The sequence below is a fragment of the Ciconia boyciana genome, chromosome 2 (assembly GCF_034638445.1).
Source record: "Ciconia boyciana chromosome 2, ASM3463844v1, whole genome shotgun sequence".
Classification (NCBI taxonomy): Eukaryota; Metazoa; Chordata; class Aves; order Ciconiiformes; family Ciconiidae; genus Ciconia; species Ciconia boyciana.
In genome coordinates this window covers 61,847,484-61,871,294 of record NC_132935.1, presented here as the reverse complement: position 1 = coordinate 61,871,294, position 23,811 = coordinate 61,847,484, and the positions used below count along the sequence as shown (strand labels likewise).

At 35.5% G+C, this 23,811-nt stretch overlaps 1 protein-coding gene across 1 annotated transcript in view; it reads right to left on the bottom strand.

Moving 5' to 3' along the window:
* CCDC102B (coiled-coil domain containing 102B) overlaps positions 1-874 on the bottom strand; it is a 175,506-nt gene extending 174,632 nt beyond the window's left edge. The window contains exon 1 of the mRNA XM_072851316.1: positions 269-874. Within this exon, the coding sequence (XP_072707417.1) occupies positions 269-874 (606 nt within the window). The remainder of the gene's footprint in view (positions 1-268) is intronic.
* Between the last annotated feature and the right edge of the window lie 22,937 nt (positions 875-23,811).

The window sequence follows — 23,811 nt, the reverse complement described above, 5'->3', positions numbered from 1 at the left end:
CTTAAAACATGAAGGAGAATCAGAATACTTTAAGTTATAGGATATAACAGTCTGTCTCTGTTACTTAAACATTTAGCCATAGTTGAAAGGTATGAATTGTTTTCCCTATTTCTCTATACTAGGAATATTGGATAGGTGAAAAAAGTGGTTTTACTATTGAATGGATCAGGAAATATTTTGGTCAAAATCCTTGAAAAATCCCATTTCTAGATAGGCATCCGTAATCTCCAACTTCTTCATGAACTAAAAATAATTCCCCATTCTTTACCTTCTTTGTGTCTTCTGCCCCAGGAATCTTGTTGGTTTTGCTCAGTTCTTTCACAGGTTCTTGTTCCAGAAATGTTAACTGGTTTAGGTCCTTTTTAATATAAGATATTTCTGAGCAACTGAATTCTGTTTTCCAAGCAGTTACATTTTCTAAGTTTTCTTTCTCATTTACTAAATCTTGATTTTTTTTTTTAAGCATACTCAGTTCTTTTACAACACTGTCTAATTTGATTCTCAATTGTCTTGCTTCGTCTCGGGCTTTATTTCTTTCTGCTCTAACTTTGCTCCATTTCTCCCTCCAGTTAGCGGTACAATCTGACCACCAACGCATGGTCTTCTCCATTTGGGCAGCTCTGGCTTTGACTTCTTCCAGTTCCTGAATTCTTACTGCTTCAAAAATTTCCCAGTCACTGCTGTAATTTGTATGCATATATGGATAATGAGATGAATACTGGTGGAAACTTTGAGATGGCAGATTTGAATTACACAGATGGCCACCTGGTTGGCAACCTCCAGCTAATTTATAAGGTTGTCTTGGTTGGGTCCCAAAAACCTGCGCCTCTTCCATTAGTTTCTGAATGGAGCCTAAATTCATGTTTTGATTCATGATCTAATTTCACTCCTAAAAAAGATAAAGAAAGACAATAATTTAGCTTTCCTCAATTAAATTATATGAAGAATCTCTCTCAAACAGTAGTTTATTTTACTGCTATAATAATGACATAGTCTTAATAATACTGTTGAAGTTTTAGAAACGTGCTTCATCGACAAGAAATAGCTGTTAAAATATATTTTATGTAATACTTTTTGAGTACAGCATAAACAGACATACTTATTACTTGACTAGGAATTGCTAGCAAAGGAAGTGTCATTAAATAATCATAGTGCTCTCAAAAATTTTTGAGTCTAGAGAAACCAGGCAAAAGCTTTCTTCCTTCAAGACAAGATTAAATTGAATCAATGTATATTTTAAATGTCTAGTAAGAGGAAAGTATTTGTCTAGAACCACAATCACAGATTCACTTGCCTTCTTTCCCAAACTGTGGAACTTCATACTAGGCAAAACTTACCTTATAATTTGCCTACCTAAGCAAAACAAAACAAAACAAAAGCAAAACAAAACAAAGACAAAACAAACCACACAAAAACCCAAACCCAAACCAAACCAACTGACCTTTGGATTAACTTTGTTTCATGAGAAAAAAATAAGCATTTTTATAGGGGGCTTTATTTGCTGTCTACATTCCAGAAACTGTCAGGGAAATATATTCTTATATTCTTCTCAGAAGGGTAGCACTATCCTATTGTACTGTATAGCCTACCTCATGATGGCATGACTCTGCTAGTAAATCTTGTTGCGTTCCTTTTCATTATTTATCTGCTATTACTCATTTAGCTTAGAGGAAAACCAATGTCTCAGAAATTGCTTTCCCACCCCAGTGCTGAGAATGTGTTGATGCGAACAGTCTGTAGAGACTAGTCACTTATACCTTCTTGGTTTGTCATCTTGAGTATCTTAAAAACAAAACAAAACAAACCTAAAAACTAAAAATCTTGCTATACCAGTAGAAGACTTAAGTTGTTTAAAGTAAAAAAAATTGCTCCTATATTCCAACATCCATCTGTAAAAAAATCATGTTTATATGTTACAGTGATTAGTGTTAACACTTGCAGTTGAAATGTAGAAGGCCAATGCAGTAAATGAAATACTGAAGAGTAGATTGTCTTGGCATTATGATTCAGTTGTGTTTCATTTCAGCTGAATAGAATTTTTTGCAGTTTTTGGTTCCGGTTTCCCAGCTGTTTTCAACTTTTCAGTGCTTCCCAGGATATGTATTTGCCATTTGTTAGAAGCTTCTGGAGAATTGTTGTAGTCAAGCATGGATATGAGAGAAGAGAAAGAAAAGGACAGTAAAGGACTCCAACCCCCTTCATTATCACTGTCTGGTGTAGCACCACCAACCCCCAAACAACACTGCACAGATGTAGAACAGCTGCTGCCAAAGCTTGATCAAAGTCAAGTATTTTTCTTGTTGCTTGACCTACTCCCAGAAAGTCTTTGGGGAAAAAAAAAAATTAACCCTGTTACCCCATTCCAAATAAGGTAGATCTCTACATATTGTTTATTATATAAAGATGAATTGTTTATTATATAATGATGTAAAAAGACATCTCCATATAATGCATTCATAGCATGTAGCTAAGACCTATTTATGAATTCATTTATAAAGCCAAAAGGATCCATCTAAATAAATAAAAGAGGGAGCAGCCTATAAAGTAGGACTACATTCATTATCTCTATTTTAATTGATTTCTCAACTTTTAGCATACAGCAGAAGCACATTAAGCTTCTTTGTTCACCATTTCTTAGAGATCAGTAGGGTTGACGTTGCTGATGTAAAGCTCAGACACACAGGCACTTGTTTCAACAAAGTACTACAGATGTCACCTAATAAAACACATTATTCCTGCCCAAGGTTTTGATTTCTCCACAAAATTTTAATTAAACTTATCTCAGGTGAAAGGAAGACATTTCTTAACTGGAAGATAGTCAAAAGAGATTTCTTACTATTGAAGAATTATTTGCTCTTTAATCTTGTAGTCTTGTCTTCAGCAAATCTTGAATCTTGTCTTCAGCAAAGAGGATTTTTTTTTTAATATAATTACTTAATTTGAAAAGAAAAAAACCCAAAACATCAAATTGCAAAGTGATAAAAACCTGTAAAACCATTCAAGATCTGGTGGCTTTGTAGAATCATCCCTCTACTTTTTCTTATTAGTGCTTAAAATGTAATTCAAATAAATACAGACTTGTAGAACTGGCTGACTAAACTGAAGAACATTCTTGTCAGTTTGTAGGATAAAGGCTTAGGAGGGGGCGGGGGGGGAAGAGAAAAAAGCTAGAACTGCAGCACAGAGCGATTCTTTTGTTCAGCACCTAGGGTAACTTACTGAAGAAAACCTCTGACACCTATGAAGGCACATTGTATTTATATTGGTAAAAACCATCATTTAACTGATATCTGACCATGAATAATCTTAAACATTGATGAAGTAGATACAGTGGGTTAATGACTAGAAATACAGACCTTGTATTTGGTCTCCCCTTTGACAGAAGTCAGTCAAATAGCAAATCATCAATACACGCTTAAATTTCCCTACTTGTAAAACGAGGATAATCTACTGTTTAAGACAATTATTGAAAAGCACTGCCCAAAGAATTATGCATTGCTATTGCTAGGTGTGCAAATATCTTTTTTCTTTTCAAATAGAAGGACAGCACTGAAGGGTCTACACCTGAATCCATAATTGTTGTATTGGAAATACAGCTTTCAAATATCTTGGTGTTTCACTATGTAGAAACACATGTAAACTTTTTTTGGTCAGGTAGACTATTTTCACCCTGCTATATTTACAAATAAGTAGCTTTCATCGCTTGTGGACAGATTGTCTCATTCTGTCCCCTTTGCACACAATGCAGACAATCAAATATTGTCACTGAAGCAGAGAGGAAGTGATGAAACCAAATTCTCAAAAATAAAAGAATGAAAGGTAACTAGAGCCCATGATTCACTGAAGGCTTTTCAGATCTCTGTTTAATCCATGGGATTTTTTCTATGCAATTTATATTGGAAGTTTTATCACATTCTAAAAGCAATAGAGGTGTAAAAAAGTGCAATGTTTCTCTGAAGTCTTTTAGATTTATTTTTTTTTTAGTAAGCAAGGTGCAGTGGCGGCCTTTTAATTTAAGAAATACCTTATAATTTAACATTACATTTAACACAAGAGAGAACATGAGTATATAGAATGTGGGAAGCATGATTCGTGACTTATTCTGAATGTAATAACAACCTCAAGAAAAAAAAAAAATACAAATTACACTACTGTTTTTACTTTGTTGAATTTCCATCTCATTTTCTAGTGAAACATCCACAAGTCTTCTGCATACAACCTTGGTTTAGCTGGAGTAAAAGGATGTTTTCCCATTGGCATTAATAAAAGTAGGATTTTCTGCTTTGCAGAAGTGCTGTACTTTCATGACCAGTGTAACCCAGCACAAATCCACTGCTGCTGAAAAGACAGCCACTCCTTTCTCATACATGCATCTACATGTTCTTGACTAGGTAGTTCTTCCTCTTAATAAAAGTAGTGAAATAATGAGGTCAAACAGATGCAACATTTGCAGCTAGTAATTTTTCAGCTTCATCAGTGCCCTCATATTTCACTAGCGGCTGCATGAAACCTAGTGTTTCCACAAAACATGGTGTAGAAATAGGAGATGGAAGGAAAGTAGGACTGTCCCTTTTGACAGCATCACAGAACTGTATTCAATTTATACAGCTAGTAGAATTACATAAGTAATATCCAGGGAGCCACAGCCAAGAGTCTGTAAACAAAACAAAACAAATAATCTATATATTGTATACAAGATTATACTTAAAACACGGTATTTGACTTTTGTGAGAATATTGTATGAAACTGAAAGAGGAAAATGTATTTCAGTGATGACTAGAGCAGATTTGCCCTCCCATGGAGAAAAGGCTTGGGCAGGAACATCTTTTCAGCTAAAGTGAGTTTTTGCCTACAAACTTCGTTTCTTGGCAAAAAACTACGATGTATCATGCTGATCCATTATGGTAACCCTAGCTGTCAGGTTAGTCAGCCTGTAAGACCATGGATAATGAAAGCAATGAATTACCCTTTAAACTGCCACACATGGTATGGTAATGGTATTTCCAAACTTTTTTATTATTATTATTATTTTGTAGAAAAATCCTACAATATCTATCTAGAATTGGACATTTTAATGTAACATTTAAGTTTTTTGCAGATATTTTTCACAAACATTTACATTTAATAAGGAGACTAGTAGCTTCCCATGAGTGTTAAAACACAAGGCTAATAGCATCAAGGATGGATATTCTTATACAGCTATTTTAATATCCATGTCTGAACAGAGCAACTCTGTTGCTACAGAGTTGTAGAACAACTCTGATAAAAATGGCAATAGGAATTCTGTTTCAACTGTGAACAATTAAGACATGTGCTTGTATCTATTTTAAAAGAAATAGACTAAAATATTAGTCTTGAAAGGAAGCAAAGATTTAAAAATAACAAAAATGTGTTGATTATTATAAAAGTGCCTGAAATGGTCAGAACCTCACAGTTTCAGAGGAATTATTAGGATGGGCTTTTTTTTTTACATTTCAATCTGATCTTTCATTTCCTCAAAAATACTGCACTGATGAAATAATCATAACCAAAAAAAAGTTTAACTGAAGACTGTTGAAATACTGAATCAGTTGATACTGAATCTTTAATCATCCCTATAGCTACAGTGATACTTTTAAAAAAATTTTCTCTTCTCTGGTGTATGACCACCTCATAGAAAAGTAATTAACGGTAAAATATCGCATATCTACACTGAACCTTGAAAACTCTCATCTATAGAATATTGCCAACCTGTTTCAGCGAGGAACAAGAATAATTTCTAAGGTGTCTAAGAGAAGAAAGCTATGTGTTAATATTGTTACAGACACAGACCTCTAAATATCAGAAATTTCACAAGTCTGAAAATTGAGGGAAAATAAAAGAGTCTGCAGCTAGTTTTAAAGTTGCTAGCTTGAGTTTACAGCAGCAGACTAGCTAGTGCAGCATTTGGAGCTCAGTGAGCATAATTACTTAATAAGACATAATTGGATGGCAAGAGAAGATAAAGTTAGGGAATTGGATGAAAGTGAGGATTTTCTGTCCAGGGAAACCTTCTGGTAGTTCCACTCTTAACAATTCAGGGATAAACAGTAACACAGAATCCCTTTTAGAGTAGTTTTTCTTAGCTGAATAAAATAAGTATGTACAAAATACAGGAAGCAACAGTCATTGTATCATGTGAGTGGGGTGTGGATAGTATGAGAGAAAGAGGAAAAAAAAGGTGCAGACATTTGGCAAACACTACAAGGAATATAGGTCTAAACCATATTTCATTATATTGCAATGTTTTCTTATTTACCTAATGATCATAAACACCAGTAAGAAAAAGAAGAGTTCTTGATTTATTATTACAGGCTATTATTGATACGGGCAAAGAGAAATGTATTAACCCTTGATAGCACAGTTAACAAAATCACCAGGAGAGAAAACAATTACACTTCTCCCACGTTAATACCTGCTCACTGAACTCAGGTTTTTCAGTTCAGTAGCTAGGTCAGCAACTTGAGGATAATATTTCAACACCCTTTTACTAATTGCATGACTTAATCTTTAGTTACATGACTCTCAACTATGAAGACCTCAGCAAAACATTTTTTTTTTTAAAGGGATCCTGTATCTTTACAGAAAATGTCAGCTTCCGATAAAGCCAGTGAATTTTCTTTTGTCTAATCTATAAACGTAATAGGACAAAATGAATGATTAAAACTGCACGTGTGCTTTTGTAAGTGCTACTGGAAAGTCAGAGCTTTCCATGATATTGCTGAAGCTGCCCCTTCAAACCAACAAACCCCTACAAAGGAAGAAAGCTTCGAGAAGATAGGCAGGGGTGATGGGCTTATTATGGTGAGGGACTTATTAATAATAATATTATTATTTTCAGGGAGTGACTGACTGCCACTCCCTGAAAACTTGGCTATTTACAAAGGGCTGCTAACTATGGAGCTATCAACTCAAGAAAAGATCAAGTTATGTGTGCCTATTCCTGTTGTAAAACTGATTTTAACTAGTAAGCTGTTACTTTTACAAGTAAGGGGTTCCACCCAGTGGCTAGAGAATTGGGTGAAAAAATATTGACAAATAAATGGTAGAAACATATTGGGGAAAAACCACCACACTGAAAAGTGATTTATGATATAGCTCGATCTAAGAACACATCCATATAGTACATGTATCTAGTCACCAAAACCCTAAAAATCCTGAGGCAACACAGAGTCAGGTGGCTGACCATTTGGCTAGAATAAGTAGCACAAAACTTTGAGACAGAACAACTACCTGGTTGCAGGAATGGCTTGGACACACTGGGACTTATGATTTATTTCAACAGGCTGTGAGGAGAGGATGCCAGGTGACAAAAGCTCTAGTAAAACACATTGTAGATTTGTGCCATTTTTGTCAAACAATGGTACAGCACATGTTACCAGCATTTTAGCAACTTCAGGGAAGGTAAACTAATCTGGGAAACTTGGCATGTAGATTATATTGATCCCTTAGAATGAACACCTGGAGGGTGGAAAGACATCCTTACAGGAGTAGAAGTAGTGGTAAAGGGAATGTGCACCCTGCCTAAACTATCATTGGTCTCGCAACTGTTGTGGCTTTAAGCCACTGGTTTGCTACTTTTCCCTTATCCAGAGAAATACAATCTTATAATGGATAACATTTTAAGAATAGAGTAGTACAAGCTTGGTGTGATTCAAATGTTGTAGAATGGATTTTCCACCTCCTGTATCAACCTCAAAGTAACGGAACAGTAGACCGATGGAATGGACTACTAAACCAGCAGCTACACAAGAGCGAACCTGTTAATACTCTAAGTAGGGATCCTGTCTGTGGGAACTTGGAAGTTGGCTACACAAGTGACAAATCCCCATGAGCAGTACCATAGATAAGGGATTCATATCAGTAGCTTCCCAAATTCCTGTTAAAACAGAAGTAAAACCCTCCTGAAGTCCATAAAATGAGATTGCAGTTAAACATCCAACTCAGGGGTTATCTGGGTGACTCTCCTTTTACAATGAAAAAGTAGTAAGGGATGCTGTAGACACTAAAGGGAGCGAGTGAACAATAACTGAGATTTGGATTATGTCCAAGACCTAAGTGTCTTCTCTTGCAGAAAATATGGCCTTACCGCATCACCGTGGCAAAACTGATAACTAGAACATATACCCAAAACTTGTCCCTAACAGATTCTGCCTTTTGACATTGCCCATGGAACAACTCAGGTATTGCAAAATCAGTCATAACCCACCTTTAAAACTAGTTACAGGAGGAATACCATCTGTAACACCCAAGGACAAATATTGACAGTAGGTGATAACATTACATTAACCCTAAGACCTAAAGTTAACCTGAATTTAACTATATGTAGTAACACTGGATGTGAAGCTGTACAAGGTTGTGACAAAAGTGAAATGGGTACTACAGACATGTAGGGCAACTAATCGTACACTAGTGGCCCACAATAATGACACTAACTGTACACAATGAGAAAATAATACATGGCAATTTTTTCATAAATACTCTTAATAATCACTGGGCAAGTCAATGTAAATGGACAAAATTAAAATACCATTTTTTCCTGTTTGTGTATCTTAAAAAACAATCCAGACAACTTCTCAATAAAAGTACCCTTCACTTAATGCAATTGCATGATGGACAAGAGCTTATGATTATGGATCCAAAATTAATGACAATGAATGTACATTTGAACTTAACCAATGTACACACTACTGCTTAGAATAAAACCTGTACTAATTATAGTGACCATCTTTATGACTGGTGGCTACAAAGTCATAGAACAATAGGACATAGAACTAAAAGAGATATTATTCAAGCTCTGTTGGGTGAAATTGGTATAAGAACTGCATTAATTTGACATTGAAACCCTAGTAAATAAATTATCAGTGTTAGGAGAAACTGAAGCTAGGGTAACCAGAATGACCTGCAAAATACTTAGAGGAAAAAGAAGTAAAAATATGATAACAATGAACATATAGCTCATGCTAAAGCCTGACATATGCTGGGAGCATATGTCAAAGTATAGGTCAAAAGTGAGAGCAACATGTACATAGGACACAGTGGACAGGAAGAGAGAAGGCGATATCACCTGCAGCCATCATCTCCTGCATCTTTGAAAAGTAACTGCCTAGCAGTTTCTTCAGAATCCACTAACTCATGCAAATGCTATAGACCAAACTTCCGAGCTGAAAAGTATAAATACGTCAGCTTACCCCTAAAGTTTGTGAAGCAGATCCAACAGCAGTCAGACTGCTGAGGCTTCCATGCTTCCCAGTGTGATACAGGGGACACCCCCACCATGACAGAGGAGGAAGAATGAGCACTCTCACCCTCAGCTCGGTAAATATTTTGCTCATAGACAAGTTGTGAATTAGAGAACTTGTGAGTTAGCGAGTTCATGAATTAGTGAATTCATGTGTTGGACTAGCCTGTACAAAGATGATTCAGCCATCGTTTGTTGTCTTTGTATGTTATGGTGGGGGGGTTTTTTGGCGGGAGCATTTTTTGGGTTATTTTTAATGAGCTCATACAATAAATTTTAATTTACAGAGTACATTGTGTTGTAAATTTGAGAGATCCAAACAGACCATGACAACATATGCAGATTATCATAATTCCACAGTCTGGGTCTGATCATGGTCTCTGTTAGCAAGTTAAGAAAATTGTTATTTTAGAACTGAAAATTAAAAGATGGTGATTTCAAGACTTTTCAATGCACAGCCAAAGATCATTCTGTTTATTTTTTTCCACAGCTATAAAACATAACAATATTAAACCATATGGTATATTTTTAAGTTGTTTATGTTGTTTCCAAACATTATATTCCTTACATGTGTCATAACTAAAAATCAGCCAAAAAATGTCCTGAAGAGACAAACAATGCAAATTATTTACTTCCCATCAGGAGTTATCTGATCTTTTTTTTTTTTTCCCCCTTTTTATATTTCTCTAGCTACATTCCTTTTAATAGCAAAATATCAATACAAATTAATTTATTTCCAAACCCCACTTTATTTACTTCTCATGTCCGGTAACTAAAAACACTGATGCTATGAAAACCATAAAATATAAAGTTATGTTTCTAACTTCATGAAATAAATGTTTGTGGGGTTTTGTTTTGTTTTTTTTTGTCCAATTATGAAATCTGTAAAGTGCCTGAAAGAAACAGGTTTTCTCATGGTATCAATTTGGAAAGTATGGTTTGTTGAGTGTGTCTTTGAGATCAAATGAAATCACAGCCACGATTCATTAATGTCCTGACACATAAGATAAAAATTATGCAACCTCACCTTCCTTCTGTAACCTATCCTCAACCTGAACTTCTGAAGTATAAGGGACAACGTCAGGCCCAAATCTTAATTTCAAATTTCCTTACTTTTGAAAGTTCCTAAAGGACAGGATTAAAACTCAGATCTTCTATAAAAAAAAAAAAAACAAAGATAAAACTGAGAGAAAATAAACCCAAAATATTTAGACTGGCTAAGAAGAAGGAATAAAGACAAGTGCTGAGTAAAGTCTTATACATTTCCTATGTCTGGCCAAATAGAAAATCTTGGGAAAACTGAATATCACTATTTTCCTCATTATTTCCTTATGGTATAAACACCTTTGCCGTGAAAATAAATAAATAAATAAATTTAATCTCAGGAGAAGTTAAAAAATTCCAGAGGCAGTAGGAGGAGTAGGACCAAATGTAAGCAAGCACTTGTTAGTAGAATCTGTGCAAAACTGGAGTCAGATCCCAATTCTGAGTTGATGACTGCTAGATGATGGGAGGGAATAATATGACAGAGAGAAAGACGACAAAAAAAAAAGAGATCTAAGTTTCAGGTTGGCCATCTATTGAAAAATCCAGAAACAAACTTTGTTAACTACACTCTCAAGCCTAAAAAGTTCAAAAACAGAAAGTAACTTCAGGAAAATGGTAGTTCTGTAGGGAAAATTGCAGTTTACTACTACATAAAATGTTGTGACAGACAAGGTTACAAGCCCAAGAAGTGGGCCTACATGAACCTCATGAACTTCAACAAGGCCAAGTGCAAGGACCTGCACCTGTGTCAGGGCAACCTCCAGTATCCCCCAGGCTGGGGGATGAAGGGATTGAGAACAGCCCAGCAGAGAAAGACTTGGGGGTACTGGTGGATGAAAAGCTGGACATGAGCTGGCGATGTTCGCTCACAGCCCAGAAAGCCAACTGCATCCTGGGCTGCATCAAAAGAAGTGTGTCCAGCAGGTCAAGGGAGGTGACCTCCTCTACTCTGGTGAGATCCCACCTGGAGTACTGCGTCCAGCTCTGGAGTCCTCAGCGCAGGAAAGACATGGACCTGTTAGAGTGGGTCCAGAAGAGGGCCACAAAAATGGTCAGAGGGATGGAACACCTCCTGTATGAGGAAAGGCTGAGAGAGATGGGATTGTTAAGCCTGGAGAAGAGAAAGCTCCAGGGAGACTGTATAGCAGCCTTCCAGTACTTAAAGGGGGCCTACAGGAAAGATGGAGAGGGACTCTTTATCAGGGAGTGCAGTGATAAGACAAGGGGTAATGGTTTTAAACTAAAAGAATTCAGACTAGATATAATGAAGAAATTTTTTACGATGAGGGTGGTGAAACACTGGAACAGGTTGCCCAGAGAGGTTGTAGATGCCCCATCCCTGGAAACATTCAAGGTCAGGTTGGATGGGGCTTTGAGCAACCTGATCTAGTTGAAGATGTCCCTGCTCATTGCAGGGGGCTTGGACTAGATGAACTTTAAAAGGTCCCTTCCAACCCAAACTATTCTATGATTCTGAAGGACCCCCAGAAAGTGTACTATTATGTCAGCAGTTCATGTATAGCTAAATTCCCAGGAGAAAAGGTAAAGCATGAGCACATTAAAGATAGTGACTGAAATGCCATAAGCCACAGAGGAATTAGTAAGTGAAAGGACTGCTTGGGAACAGGTGAAGCTTTTACTGATTTGGTCAGAAACAAGACAGACTTATCCAGAAACCAAAGGAAAATAAAGGAATGACCAGAATGCTGAAATAAGCATTTTACACTATACAAAAATATTAAGTATACCACTACTTGATATTCCAGTATTCATGGTAAGAAACAAAAATTCTCTGACTCCAAAGGAGGAATTCTTTCTATTGTTAATAGTAGCTTGCTTCTCTTGAAGGTTTTCATAACTGACATGAAGACATGTAGGGTAAAATTCTGTATGTGTGATTTATAACTTCACAAAAAGAAATGTGAAGTAGCCCTGAGCAGCCCTCAGGCTGGCCCCACCAGTCATATTGCCAGTTTATCCTCATTTCCTATCCTTCCCCATAACTGACTCCAACCCTTTGAAATAAGTTTTACAATTCCAAGTGGAAGTGGTCCTGCCCATTTTAGAGAAAATAAAATCTCAATTGTTTTGAAACAAAGGCACGCTGTATAGAAGTCCCGAGTAATCTGCTCTGAGCAGGGGGGCTGGATTAGATGATCTCTAGAGGTCCCCTCTAACCTCAGCCATTCCACAATTCTCTGAGCAGTGTGATTTCTGAGGAACTGTGCATGCCTGCTTCTCCCAGTTTTAACAACATTGACATAACAGCCAGGAAACAAGCAGAAATCCAGATCACAAATTTTGAATCTCTGAACACATAACCTTTAGCCAAATGGTTCACAAAACACCATGTAAGTAGAGAAGTGCCATAAGAAATAAGCCCATTTTGTGACAACACTGAACTGCCTTAGAAGGAGCAATTCTGCATTGTTGTCAAGAACCGTACAGTATATTAAAATTTTTTACTTCTGCAACTCTTCCAGCTAATTTCTTTTAAAAATCAAGTAATCTTATAATGTAAATAACTTTTAATAGGAAGAATATAGGAATATCTTGATTTGTTTTTCATGTGAACATATTCATGCTCTAGAACTTTAACCAGTTTGATTCTTGAACTTTTTTTTCCACATAATATGCTGATGTTTTTTAAAAGTATTTTTTCAATATTGCATATTATAAATAATGATTTGTTATTTACATACTTCTAAATAACAAAATGTTGATATTCCATTACACATAGTAGCATCAGAATTCCCTCACACAGTTACAGAAAAAATAAACACATTGTGTCTCTTAAGAATTCAGTGACATATGGAAAAGATTTTCTCTTAACTATATTTCCATTTAATGCATTTTCACTATAATGATTGAAAGGTAAACCAGACTATCTGCTTCAAAAAACATGCCAATTTATCTTATGTTTCAAGGGGAGTAATGTGTTTTCTTGGAATTTTCTTGCTTCCATTCCAAACTAAAAAATAAAACTAAACAAATAAAAAAAGCCACAAAGCATGCAGCAGTTAACGCTGGCATATTTAAGACTGCTACAATCCACTCTTGAAAATCTCTAATTTGCTAAAAATGTGATCATTTTATGGGATTACATTTATATTGCTTCTGTAATAGATATCAGGGTCTACAGGCTCTCATCCATGCATCAAATGCATATATTCTAGAAAGAAATACAGTTTTAAAATATCTTGAGATATGAAACCTGATTACATATTAACGAAATAAAATTCAACTGGATAACTTTCCCACTTCTATTATTGCAAGTCTCTTTACTTCTTGTTTCCAGGAGATAGAGGAGTAGAAATTCTGATATACAAAGAAAAGGGTTGTTCTTAAAATAAGTTTGCAGAAAGCAAGAGAGGCTCAAAAGAACATGTACTCCTCACACACCAGATAATGTTTGAATCTGTAAATGAGTTTAAGTATTTAAAGGTTGGAATAGTTTAATACTTGGCTACTTTGGAATCAAGCAGGAACTAGCAAGACAGACACTAGATATATGCAAAACCAGAGATCTATTTAGTTAAGTAGGAGCAAAATTTTAAGAAAAGTTAAATCCAAGTAAGTACTACTATACAGAACTACTCTGAAAATAAGGACTGTTACATTGTATTTCACATAACTTACTTTTTCTTGAGGTTGAGGGATAGCCAGATTGTTTGCTCAGATACACAAGACAAATCCCTATGAAAGATTACCCTTTTTCATCTTTAGATATTTCTCTTCCTTTCTGAGAAAAGATCTATGGTGCATGCCTAATACTTATTATTCTCAGGGATGCACTTGGCTTCTTGTAGAGATACGATGCCACAAAATTTTCTTCTGTCCCTCTTCATCATTTTCTAAGATAATTGTATTAGAAGCAAACTAATAGTCTTATTTCCACTATGGGGTGGGCCCTGATATAGCAATGTGGAAAGGTACAGCTGTAAGGCACAAGGAGAAAGAAGAATGTGTATAAACTTTGGCACAGCTGTAAGGCACAGGCACAAGGAAAAAGAAGAAAGAAGAATGTGTATAAACCTTGGCTTTATCCCCATAAAGCTGTTCTGCCAACATAAACTGCAAATATGCAGAGCACCGTGTGTGAAGAAAGTGGTGAACAAGATAATCAAGCATTCCCAGATATTTTCCAGGTTGAAGGTTAATTCTAAGCACAGGTGGAAACAATCCAGAAAAGACATATCTGCAACAGCAACAATTAGTGACTTGTAGTAAACATTTAATTCTCCATGAAGTTCCACAAAACTTCATATTTGGTCTGATGCTTTTATTGAAACTATTACCTTTACTGTGATTCCTGTAACTATGAGGTATTATATATTTATCTCAATGTGTGAATTGCTTCTGTAAAATACAGTGGAAACTTTCCATGCCAATAGGTTCCATGCGATGTCAATTTGATCACAGCAGCAGTCAAACCAGGATGGCTAAAAGCTTTTAAGAACTAAGCCTTTTTTTCTTTCCACATTAAAAGAATAAAAACACCCCTAGCTAAAGAGATTTTGTTCTTTTAAGTTACAGTAAGACATAAGGTGCCAACAATTAAAAGCAGTAACTAAGAACAAGAATTCTTTCGCAGAATATCTTACATTATTGTTGCCAATTGTCTTCTTAGAGGCTCCTGCTCAAAATGAAATGCTGTAATTCTCTTTGTAAAAGGATGTACCAGAACAGAACTTAGTCCGCTTCCCTGTGGTCCTATACACTGCTCCTTTTAGCATTTTCTCCCCATGTCTAAATATCCATATTAAAGTAAAATCCTGTTCACTATCTCAGTTTCTTTTTAAACACTTGAATGTATTTTATATAATATTATACAGATTATATACATACTGTACACATATACATTCATAAAAATGACAACTTGGAAGGTAGTCACATTACAATAAATTTAAAGACTAAACAAATTCTACTCTTTTTTTTCCTTTTTTGGTTGCTGCTGTCAATTAACCATAAGCAGTTTGGATACCACTTCCTTAAGATGAAAACCAGTATTATATACTCATTGTGATTTAGGTCTACTGGTTAACACAAGTCATTACATAGCATTGCAATATCTTCCAAGATCTTTTACATAGACAAGCTGATGTTTCTTCACATGTCTTTGAAGTTGTATTCAAATCCTTAGGGTTAAATATGGGTAACATAAATATTTATACATACAGATGTTGTCATTTCTATCCATAAGGCCAAAAGAAGCTCTGAAGTACTGCTTTAAATATCATTTACAGTAACTTCATTTCCCAAAAAATGTTTTGTTTCATTATAAACCTTCATAATATATCAAGTATATTTTTTATACATTTCAGTCTGTAGAATTGATATTAATTTCTCAGCCACTACATTTGAAAAAATAAGTTGTATAATCAGATCATAAAAGGGAGGAGGGGAGTGTGTGTGTGTCTGGGAAAGTTGTTTGTTTCAATCTCAAACAGAACTAAGTATCAAGCAGAAGCCAAGACAAGCTTAACACAATTTAGCTATCTGTGGCTTTTAAGACAACGTTTTGCTCAGCTGGCTCCCCTTTGAGGTTGCCTACCACCTTTTATTAGGATATGATCAATGAAAAAAGAGAGGCAAAATCAACTTCCGAGGTAATTAGGATAAGTATGAACTGTCAAAGTTTCAGAACTTTTCAGGGTAACCAATTTACAAACAGATTCACAAAACCTAGTGTAAACTTCTGGATTAAGTAAGTAGCTGACTCACCTGAGTTCTAATCCAATCTCATTGATTCTGTGTGGAGATTGGTAATCTACCATGAAATACCTTTATTTTCTGAATGATGCTCTGTATGATTGTTAGGAAAGACAAGCTACAAATAATAATCTGAATAACTTCAATTCACACCAAATTCAGAGTGTATTTAAACTAAGGCAATATTAATTCATACCAATGAATTCACATCAGTTAAAGGTCTGGTCTAATAGGCATCTCCCGAATAGCATAGAGAGATTTTTTAGAACAATAGTAATCTGTTCTCAAACTTGAAACAGGTAATTGCTTCAGAGTTCACATTAGTTAATATTAGTTCAGTATACTGAAACACTCTTTTTTAATGCTTATGGCTAAAGATTCAAATGAACACTTTGTGTGATTTATGAAAACACCTAGACACCTTGTTCTTCAGACACAATGAGATTTGCTCTTAATCACATTAGAATGGTTTCTGATTTTTTTTCAGCACTTCCACAGCTGAGGCAAAGAATAACCGAGTGCATGAGTCTTCTTCCTCTGTTTCCACAGAAAGCAAAGTAAGTTAGTTTCAGTGAGTGTTTAATGTGACAAACATTTTTTTACCCCACACTGAAATGAACAGCAGTGCTAAAGGTGTCATAGCCCCTTTATTAGGGATAAGTAGGCTAAGCAGGTAGCTTCTTACACTGCTCAGCTCAGTTGCAACATTCTCTGTTGTTGACTGACAACTGGTTCTCTCAAAAGACTCCACACAATCAGAATTATCAGTGTGTTACAGGATACACAGCTCAGCCAGTACACACATGCACTATCTTGCTTATACTGACAGACAGCCCTTTGACAAGACACAGAAGAATTTATCTCATGGAGTTGCTCTGAACTTTCCAGAAAGAGGGAAGACTCCAGAAACATCTGGGAATAATATCCAAGCCATACATCATCCACAAGGTTAGATCTGCCTTTAAGCATGTCATTCATCATTGCTTTTAAAAGTCTTTTTTAACATTTGCAAGCATTAAAGCCAGCTGTAAGTTAAAGTCAAAGAAGAAAAGAAAGCTAAAAACATTTTATTCAGCTGTTTGTTTTCATCCAGGGTGTTTGTTAATCACTTTAAGATATCTGAAACATAAATATTTGTAAGTAAGCTTACAATGTAGTATTCAGACCAAAGATCATTGTATCATATCAGGTTCTCAATGGTTAGGTTCCTTTCCCAGCCATTACTAACATTAGCATTCTACTATTTAACATTTTATTTATTTATTTTTAAAAGCCAAATTAATCTCTGTGAGAGCCTCTGTAAGTTCTTATTGGGTACAGCCAAAATTTAAGATGCTCAGCTTCTCCCAAATGGCACTGAGGACTTCAAAGATCTGTGTTTTTTTCCACATTTTTCAGATTGGACTATAGATCAGGTCAGCTGGGCTCCTTTCAGTTTCAAAAGGAAGTTAAAAAAGGCAACTGAAGGCAGACTTCTTTAACCATCATGAAGACCATTTTACTGAACAAGAATTAAGTTAGACACAATGCTAAAACCTGTCCATCCAAACAGTAGAGGTCACTTAAATGTATACAGAAGCTTCATTATTTAAACAAAAAATCACAAGTTTATTTTCTAGAGTTTATACCACATTTCTAACAACTTTTTGTATGTTACTCAGTTGGAAAGTGACTTTAAACTGGACAGCTTCACTTTCATTTACAGGCTTTTTTTGCTTACTAACAAAACAAAACTGAGGGGTTTTTTGTTTGTTTTCAATATGTGAAGATGTAAAGGCATGTCCCTGAAAAAGTTAAGTTTTTAATCCCTGATAATATTCTGAGAAATTCTTCAAGTTTTTAAAATTCTTGACAATATCATAAAATCATATGCTTTATGATATGAGAGATTAAGAATTACCTTGTTATAGTTGTAATCATTTATGATCTTTTTCTATTCAAAACATGACCTACTTTCAAAAGCAATTTCATAACACTGGGAGTAGGGAAAATTAATCACAGATATCTGATGCATTGTTTCAGACCAAGACATAAAACATTCCAGTGCTTATTAGGACACAAAACAATTTTTCTTCAAAACACTACTCAGAGTCAATCTGGAAACAAGTGATTTTTCCCATCCACATAAGCAGACAAGTAAGAATGCTCATGCATATTTTGTTTTCTCTGGGTCAGAGCCTATCCCTTTGGCTTGTTCAACTACTTTGATATAGTTGTATCAGAATTAACAATTCTGTTGTGCAGAGATACGCTCAGTTTTATCAGAATAGTTTTAGAAGCCACTTCTTCTATAATTAATTCTTTAAAGAATATTCTTTAAAAAAAAGATTACTTCTTGGACATTTATATGTAATGATTTTTAATTGTCCTTAACCACTGTAGTATTTTAACACCAACTTATGTCTTCAACAGTTCCAGGACTCCTTTGTGGGATTTAATGCTGTAAGATAGCATCCTGTGATGACTCCAACTCCACTAAATCTTCTTTGAGGGAAATGTATTTAAGAAATAATTCATATTGTCACATAAATCATGGTTCTATAATTACTAGAGTGGTCACACAAAATAATCCACAAAGTACCATGCATTGTAACCTAGAGGTCACTTAAATGCATAGAGAAGCTTCTCTATTTATTCTTTTAGTGCTCACAGTAGGCCAAAAAGCAGTCCCACCAAAAGAGAAGAAATTAATTTTATAAGTAATGGTTACTCAGCCTGGCTCCTTCTGCATACTTTCTTTTGAATATTGTCCTTCAGACAGAAGGGAGGTTGACATCCTTTTGCCAACATGGATACCTACAAAAGTTATGGAGAAACCCTCAAGTCAAGTGAAAAAACATTTTAAAAAAATAAACAATCAAAACAATAAGAACTTTCATGGCATGTCCTCCCTGGTATTCCTCCAGTAATGTGATTGACATTAAATAAGAATGGATTTGGCATAAAACCTGTCTTATTTAACCCAATGTAAATCAGACCTACATTACTCAAATCAGCATGAGTAGAGAATCAAGCTGTTCAGGGAGGATCATTTTCACAATAAAGCAGTCAATGAGATATTATTGTATGGACTAAAAAGGGAATAGGAGCAAAAGTGTCCTTCGCTTAGAGACCTGCTTTTCCAAAGGAATGCAGAATATGGTTTGTAGCATGCCTTAACAGGAAATTAATACCAAGATAATGTAGTTTCTATATGTGGATACATCTTTATGTGATGTCAGTTAAATAAAAAGTAAATATCTGTTGTACAGTCCTGCTAATACCTTATTAAAAGACAGAGGGGAAAAAAAGGGGGTTCTAACAACTTGGAAAAGAAAAGCCCAGTAAGGGTCCCTACAAATGGAGTGGACTATTAATAACAATAAAAGTGTTGTTTAGAAGCTAATTTGCCTATTTTTTTAGTTATATAGAGTCTCACCAGACATAATTGTAACTGCAATAAAGATCTCCAGTTTTGGGAATGCAGGAAAATCTTTGACGTTAAGACAGCCCTTACAAAATTGTGAGATTAATGTTTGGTTTTCAATTACCGTTGTAACTCAACTGAGTTAAGTAGAGTGGAAGATTCAAAGCTGAGAAAGAAGTGAAGAGTGAGAACAAGGAAGCTAAAGAATAGACAAGCATTAAAGAGGATGGACACTGAGAATTTATAGGAATATGAGTTATGAATCAATCTGTTAGGAAAACAAAACAAACTTAAATTGAGGATTTCAATATTACTCAAAAGTTTGTTATTATTCTTTCTTCCATTTTCTCTGTTTTGCTAAAATATATTTTAATATAAATGCAAATAAAGTACTTATCTCTGTTTTCCGTGGGACTTCTCTTAAAACTGCTGTTTCCAGATGCAGTTTGCTTGGGATACCTCCATCATAGAAAGGTAATTGCCTTTAGACCCACTGGCAACTACTTATAAAATGGATCATGTTTATGGAATTCACAATGCACCATAACCAGAACCACAGTCTTTTCAATTAAAGTAACAATAATGACATTAGTAACAGCACCTTTCACATGTATATAAATGATTTACTGGCATAGAAGGAACTGTTTCCTACCTCCTCTAGGGAGCCAAATTTCACATTTCTCTCTGAACTACCTTGCACTGCACAAACAGGGATCCTTGGAACAGAAAAGTTCATGCTTGTGTGACTTTTTTCTTTTTTTTTTTTTCTTTTTTTTAAATAGTTTGATGAAACTTTTAGTGATGGACAGCAAGACATGTCTACTAAGCAACCATGGTGCCCTGTATTCCTTTTATTGATGCTGCAGTGTTCAGTGGGTTGTTTGCAGTTGTTGAAGTGGACGAAATCAAACCCAACAATGAAAAGCTGCACTATACACTTCAGGGAACATGCTACATATGCCTGTTTACAGTTCCAATTAATGTAGCCTGAATGTCAATGTTAGAATTGCTTTTACCTTGGAATAATTCTTATACTTTATTCAACTGTACTATTGTAGCAATTTCTTCATTTATTAACAATTGGTATAAGTAGAAAAAAAGTAAAAAAAGTAGAAAGCAGTGTCAAAATAAAAATAATATATACTTCATTGCAAGAATATTTTATAGGTTACAAAAATATAGATAGCTGAATTAAAATTTGCACTAGTAGTTTTTCCTGATAGAATATTGCCTTAAATGTCTGTATGTTCTCGCCAATCATACGTAAGAGGAAAAGGGTAAAATAAAACTTGTTTAACAAAAGCGGTAGTAGACATGTTACTTTATTCTGAATGCTTTATGAAAAGTGATTTAGAACATAAAATTTTATTTTTCTGTTTGTTAAATTTAGCAGATTCTAATGGAATAATGGTTATCAGTATGGAATTATTACTGTGGGTAATATTTGCTAGTCTCTTCCACCCACAGAAGAGTCAACTAGCAGAATATCAAATTTGTACACTTTAATTGATTCCAAGATCTACCCCTCTTGGTGCTGAACTCAATGACAATGTTTTAAGTTTATTCATTACCAGCTGCTTTAGCGTATTAATTTTCTAATGATTTATTTCTCAGACCTACCTGAAGTTAACATTAATACTTTATATTTAAGGTGAAAGAGTGGCCTCAATTCAAAACTGGCTACATGCAAATACACAAAAATGACAGATATTTCACATTTTTCACTAAATTTTTTTGTAGAATTCTCTGGGAGGTTTCATGACAGCATGGTATGACTAGTTCTATTAATGATACCTAATATATTATGGAAAACCTTTTATCTTCATTATGCAAAGAATTGCATTCAGAAACTCAAAAAATGTAAATTTTCTAACATAGGTAATCTAAAACAAAAGCGTGGCTTCTAGCAATAGGATTATTTATAGCAGAGTCTGCTTCACAAAATGGTTGTAAAAATGAGTGAGAACTAAGACAGAATGCAGCTATCTGGATAGTAAGTAGGAGGCCTGTTAGTACCATTTGTTATAAATACTTATTAAACTAATCAACATTACTTTTTAAATTTGACCCTTGGTTCTCATTGTCAATGGATCATCCATACAGTCTTATACCATCTGGGATGTTTGCCTTTCAAATAATCATAGAATCACTTAGGTTGAAAAAGACCTTTAAGATCATCAAGTCCAACCATTAACCTAGCACTGTCAAGTCCACCACTGAACCATGTCCCTAAGTGCCACATCTATAAGTCTTTTCAATGCCTCCAGGGATGGTGATTCAACCACTTCCCTGGGGCAGCCTGTTCCAATGTTTGACAACCATTTCAGGGAATAAATTTTTCCTAATATCCAATCGAAACCTCCCCTGGCACAACCTGAGGCCGTTTCCTCTTGTCCTATCGCTTGCCACTTGAGAGAAGAGACCAATACCTACCTCACCACAACCTCCTTTCAGGTAGTTGCAGAGACCAATGAGGTCTCCCCTCAGCCTCCTTTTCTCCAGGCTAAACAACCCCAGGTCCCTCAGCCGCTCCTCATGAGACTTGTGCTCCAGATCCTTCACCAGCTTCGTTGCCCTTCTCTGGACACGCTCCAGCACCTCAATGTCTCTCTTGTAGTGAGGGGCCCAAAACTGAACACAGTATTCGAGGTGCGGCCTCACCAGTGCCGAGTACAGGGGGATGATCATTTCCCTAGTCCTGCTGGCCACACTATTTTTGATACAAGCCAGGATGCCATTGGCCTTCTTGGCCACCTGGGCACACTGCTGGCTCATATTCAGCCGGCTGTCAACCAACACCCCCAGGTCCTTTTCTGCCTGGCAGCTTTCCAGCCACTCTTCCCAAAGCCTGTAGCTTTGCATGGGGCTGCTGTGGCCCAAGCGCAGGACCCAGCACTTAGCCTTGTTGAACCTCATACAATTGGCCTCAACCCATCAATCCAGCCTGTCCAGATCCCTCTGTAGAACCTTCCTCCCCTCAAGCAGATCAACACTCCTGCCCAACTTGGTGTCATCTGTAAACTTCCTGAGGGTGCCTTAATCCCCTCGTCCAGATCATTGACAGAGATATTAAACAGAACTGGCCCCGAACTAAATATCTTTGTGCAGCATCAACAAATCATAGTATCAATAAATTATATGTCATTGCATTAACATAATATCATATAGCTAAGAACACACTTTTTTCTTATCCTATCATCATATATTTTCTGAAGGAAGTTAGGATTATACAGCTCATTAGTGGAATTTATGAAAATAGACACACTGTGAAAACATTGCTTTCTAACAAAAAAACGCAATAGAAACTGCTGCAAACTCATAACAGTATTCTCATGACACTTATGTTCATAATACCAATAATGATTAAAAGCCAGCAAACCTTTACCAGTTTATCCTATTGCAGATGCATTTCACATAGTGATTTAAAAAAGGTTTTCAGTATTGAAACAGTATAATGCTTGAGCTTTCTGCATTTATACTAATTTCTAAATAAAAAATAAGAAATAACCATTTAACAAACTGCCACTTTGAAAATTTTAAAAACTTACCTGGTTATGGTAAGTAAGGATCCTACCATATCTGAAAAACAGGCTATGTTTAATGGTGTGTTAGAATTAATACTACCCGAGAGTAATGAAAAAGACAAGAGAAAAATCTAGCTAGATCTAACTTAGCCACATACTTCAAATACTATCTGTTTTCTGATCTTCAATACTTTTGCTCGGTATTTCAGAATGTTTTCCTCCTTACCATCAGCATAATAGTAACTTATACTTTGTCCCTGAAGAGAAATATAAAAATTAAGCAGTAAACCCACAAGCTTAAGACCCCTTACCCTCTGGGTTTGCTGGGCTCCTCTTGCTTCTCAGTGTTACAGACACATGTGTAAACAACAGAATTTCCTGCATCCTTTTCTCATCTGCACAGTACTGGGACTTGGCCAACGGGATTATTTACAGCATTAAGGCCACTCCACAGTAACTTGAAAAAGATTCTCATTGGTCAGGCTTTATCAAAACTAAAACCACATTTCTCTTTTAAGTACAAGTCATTTATCTGAAATAAAACTTTTTGCCATATTGTTCTCCACTAAGTTTTGCTTTATTCAGTTTTTATTTCTCCCTCCCTTTCTAAACTGAAGACTGTGACCCCAGACCCCCAATTATTATGTTCAAGCTTAAATTAATTATTCTAATCACAGTAGTTAAGCACAGGTAATAGTCTTTTCCAGGTTGGGTGGATTCTTATGCCACTACTTGTTCTTAGTATACCTCCTAAGTTTTAAATATCCTATAAGAGGATATTTTTTCCCTCTGTATGACTGTATAACATCTAGCCAATACAATTTTCATAATTGACTCAGTAATTAGCTAGAGGCTGTTGGACA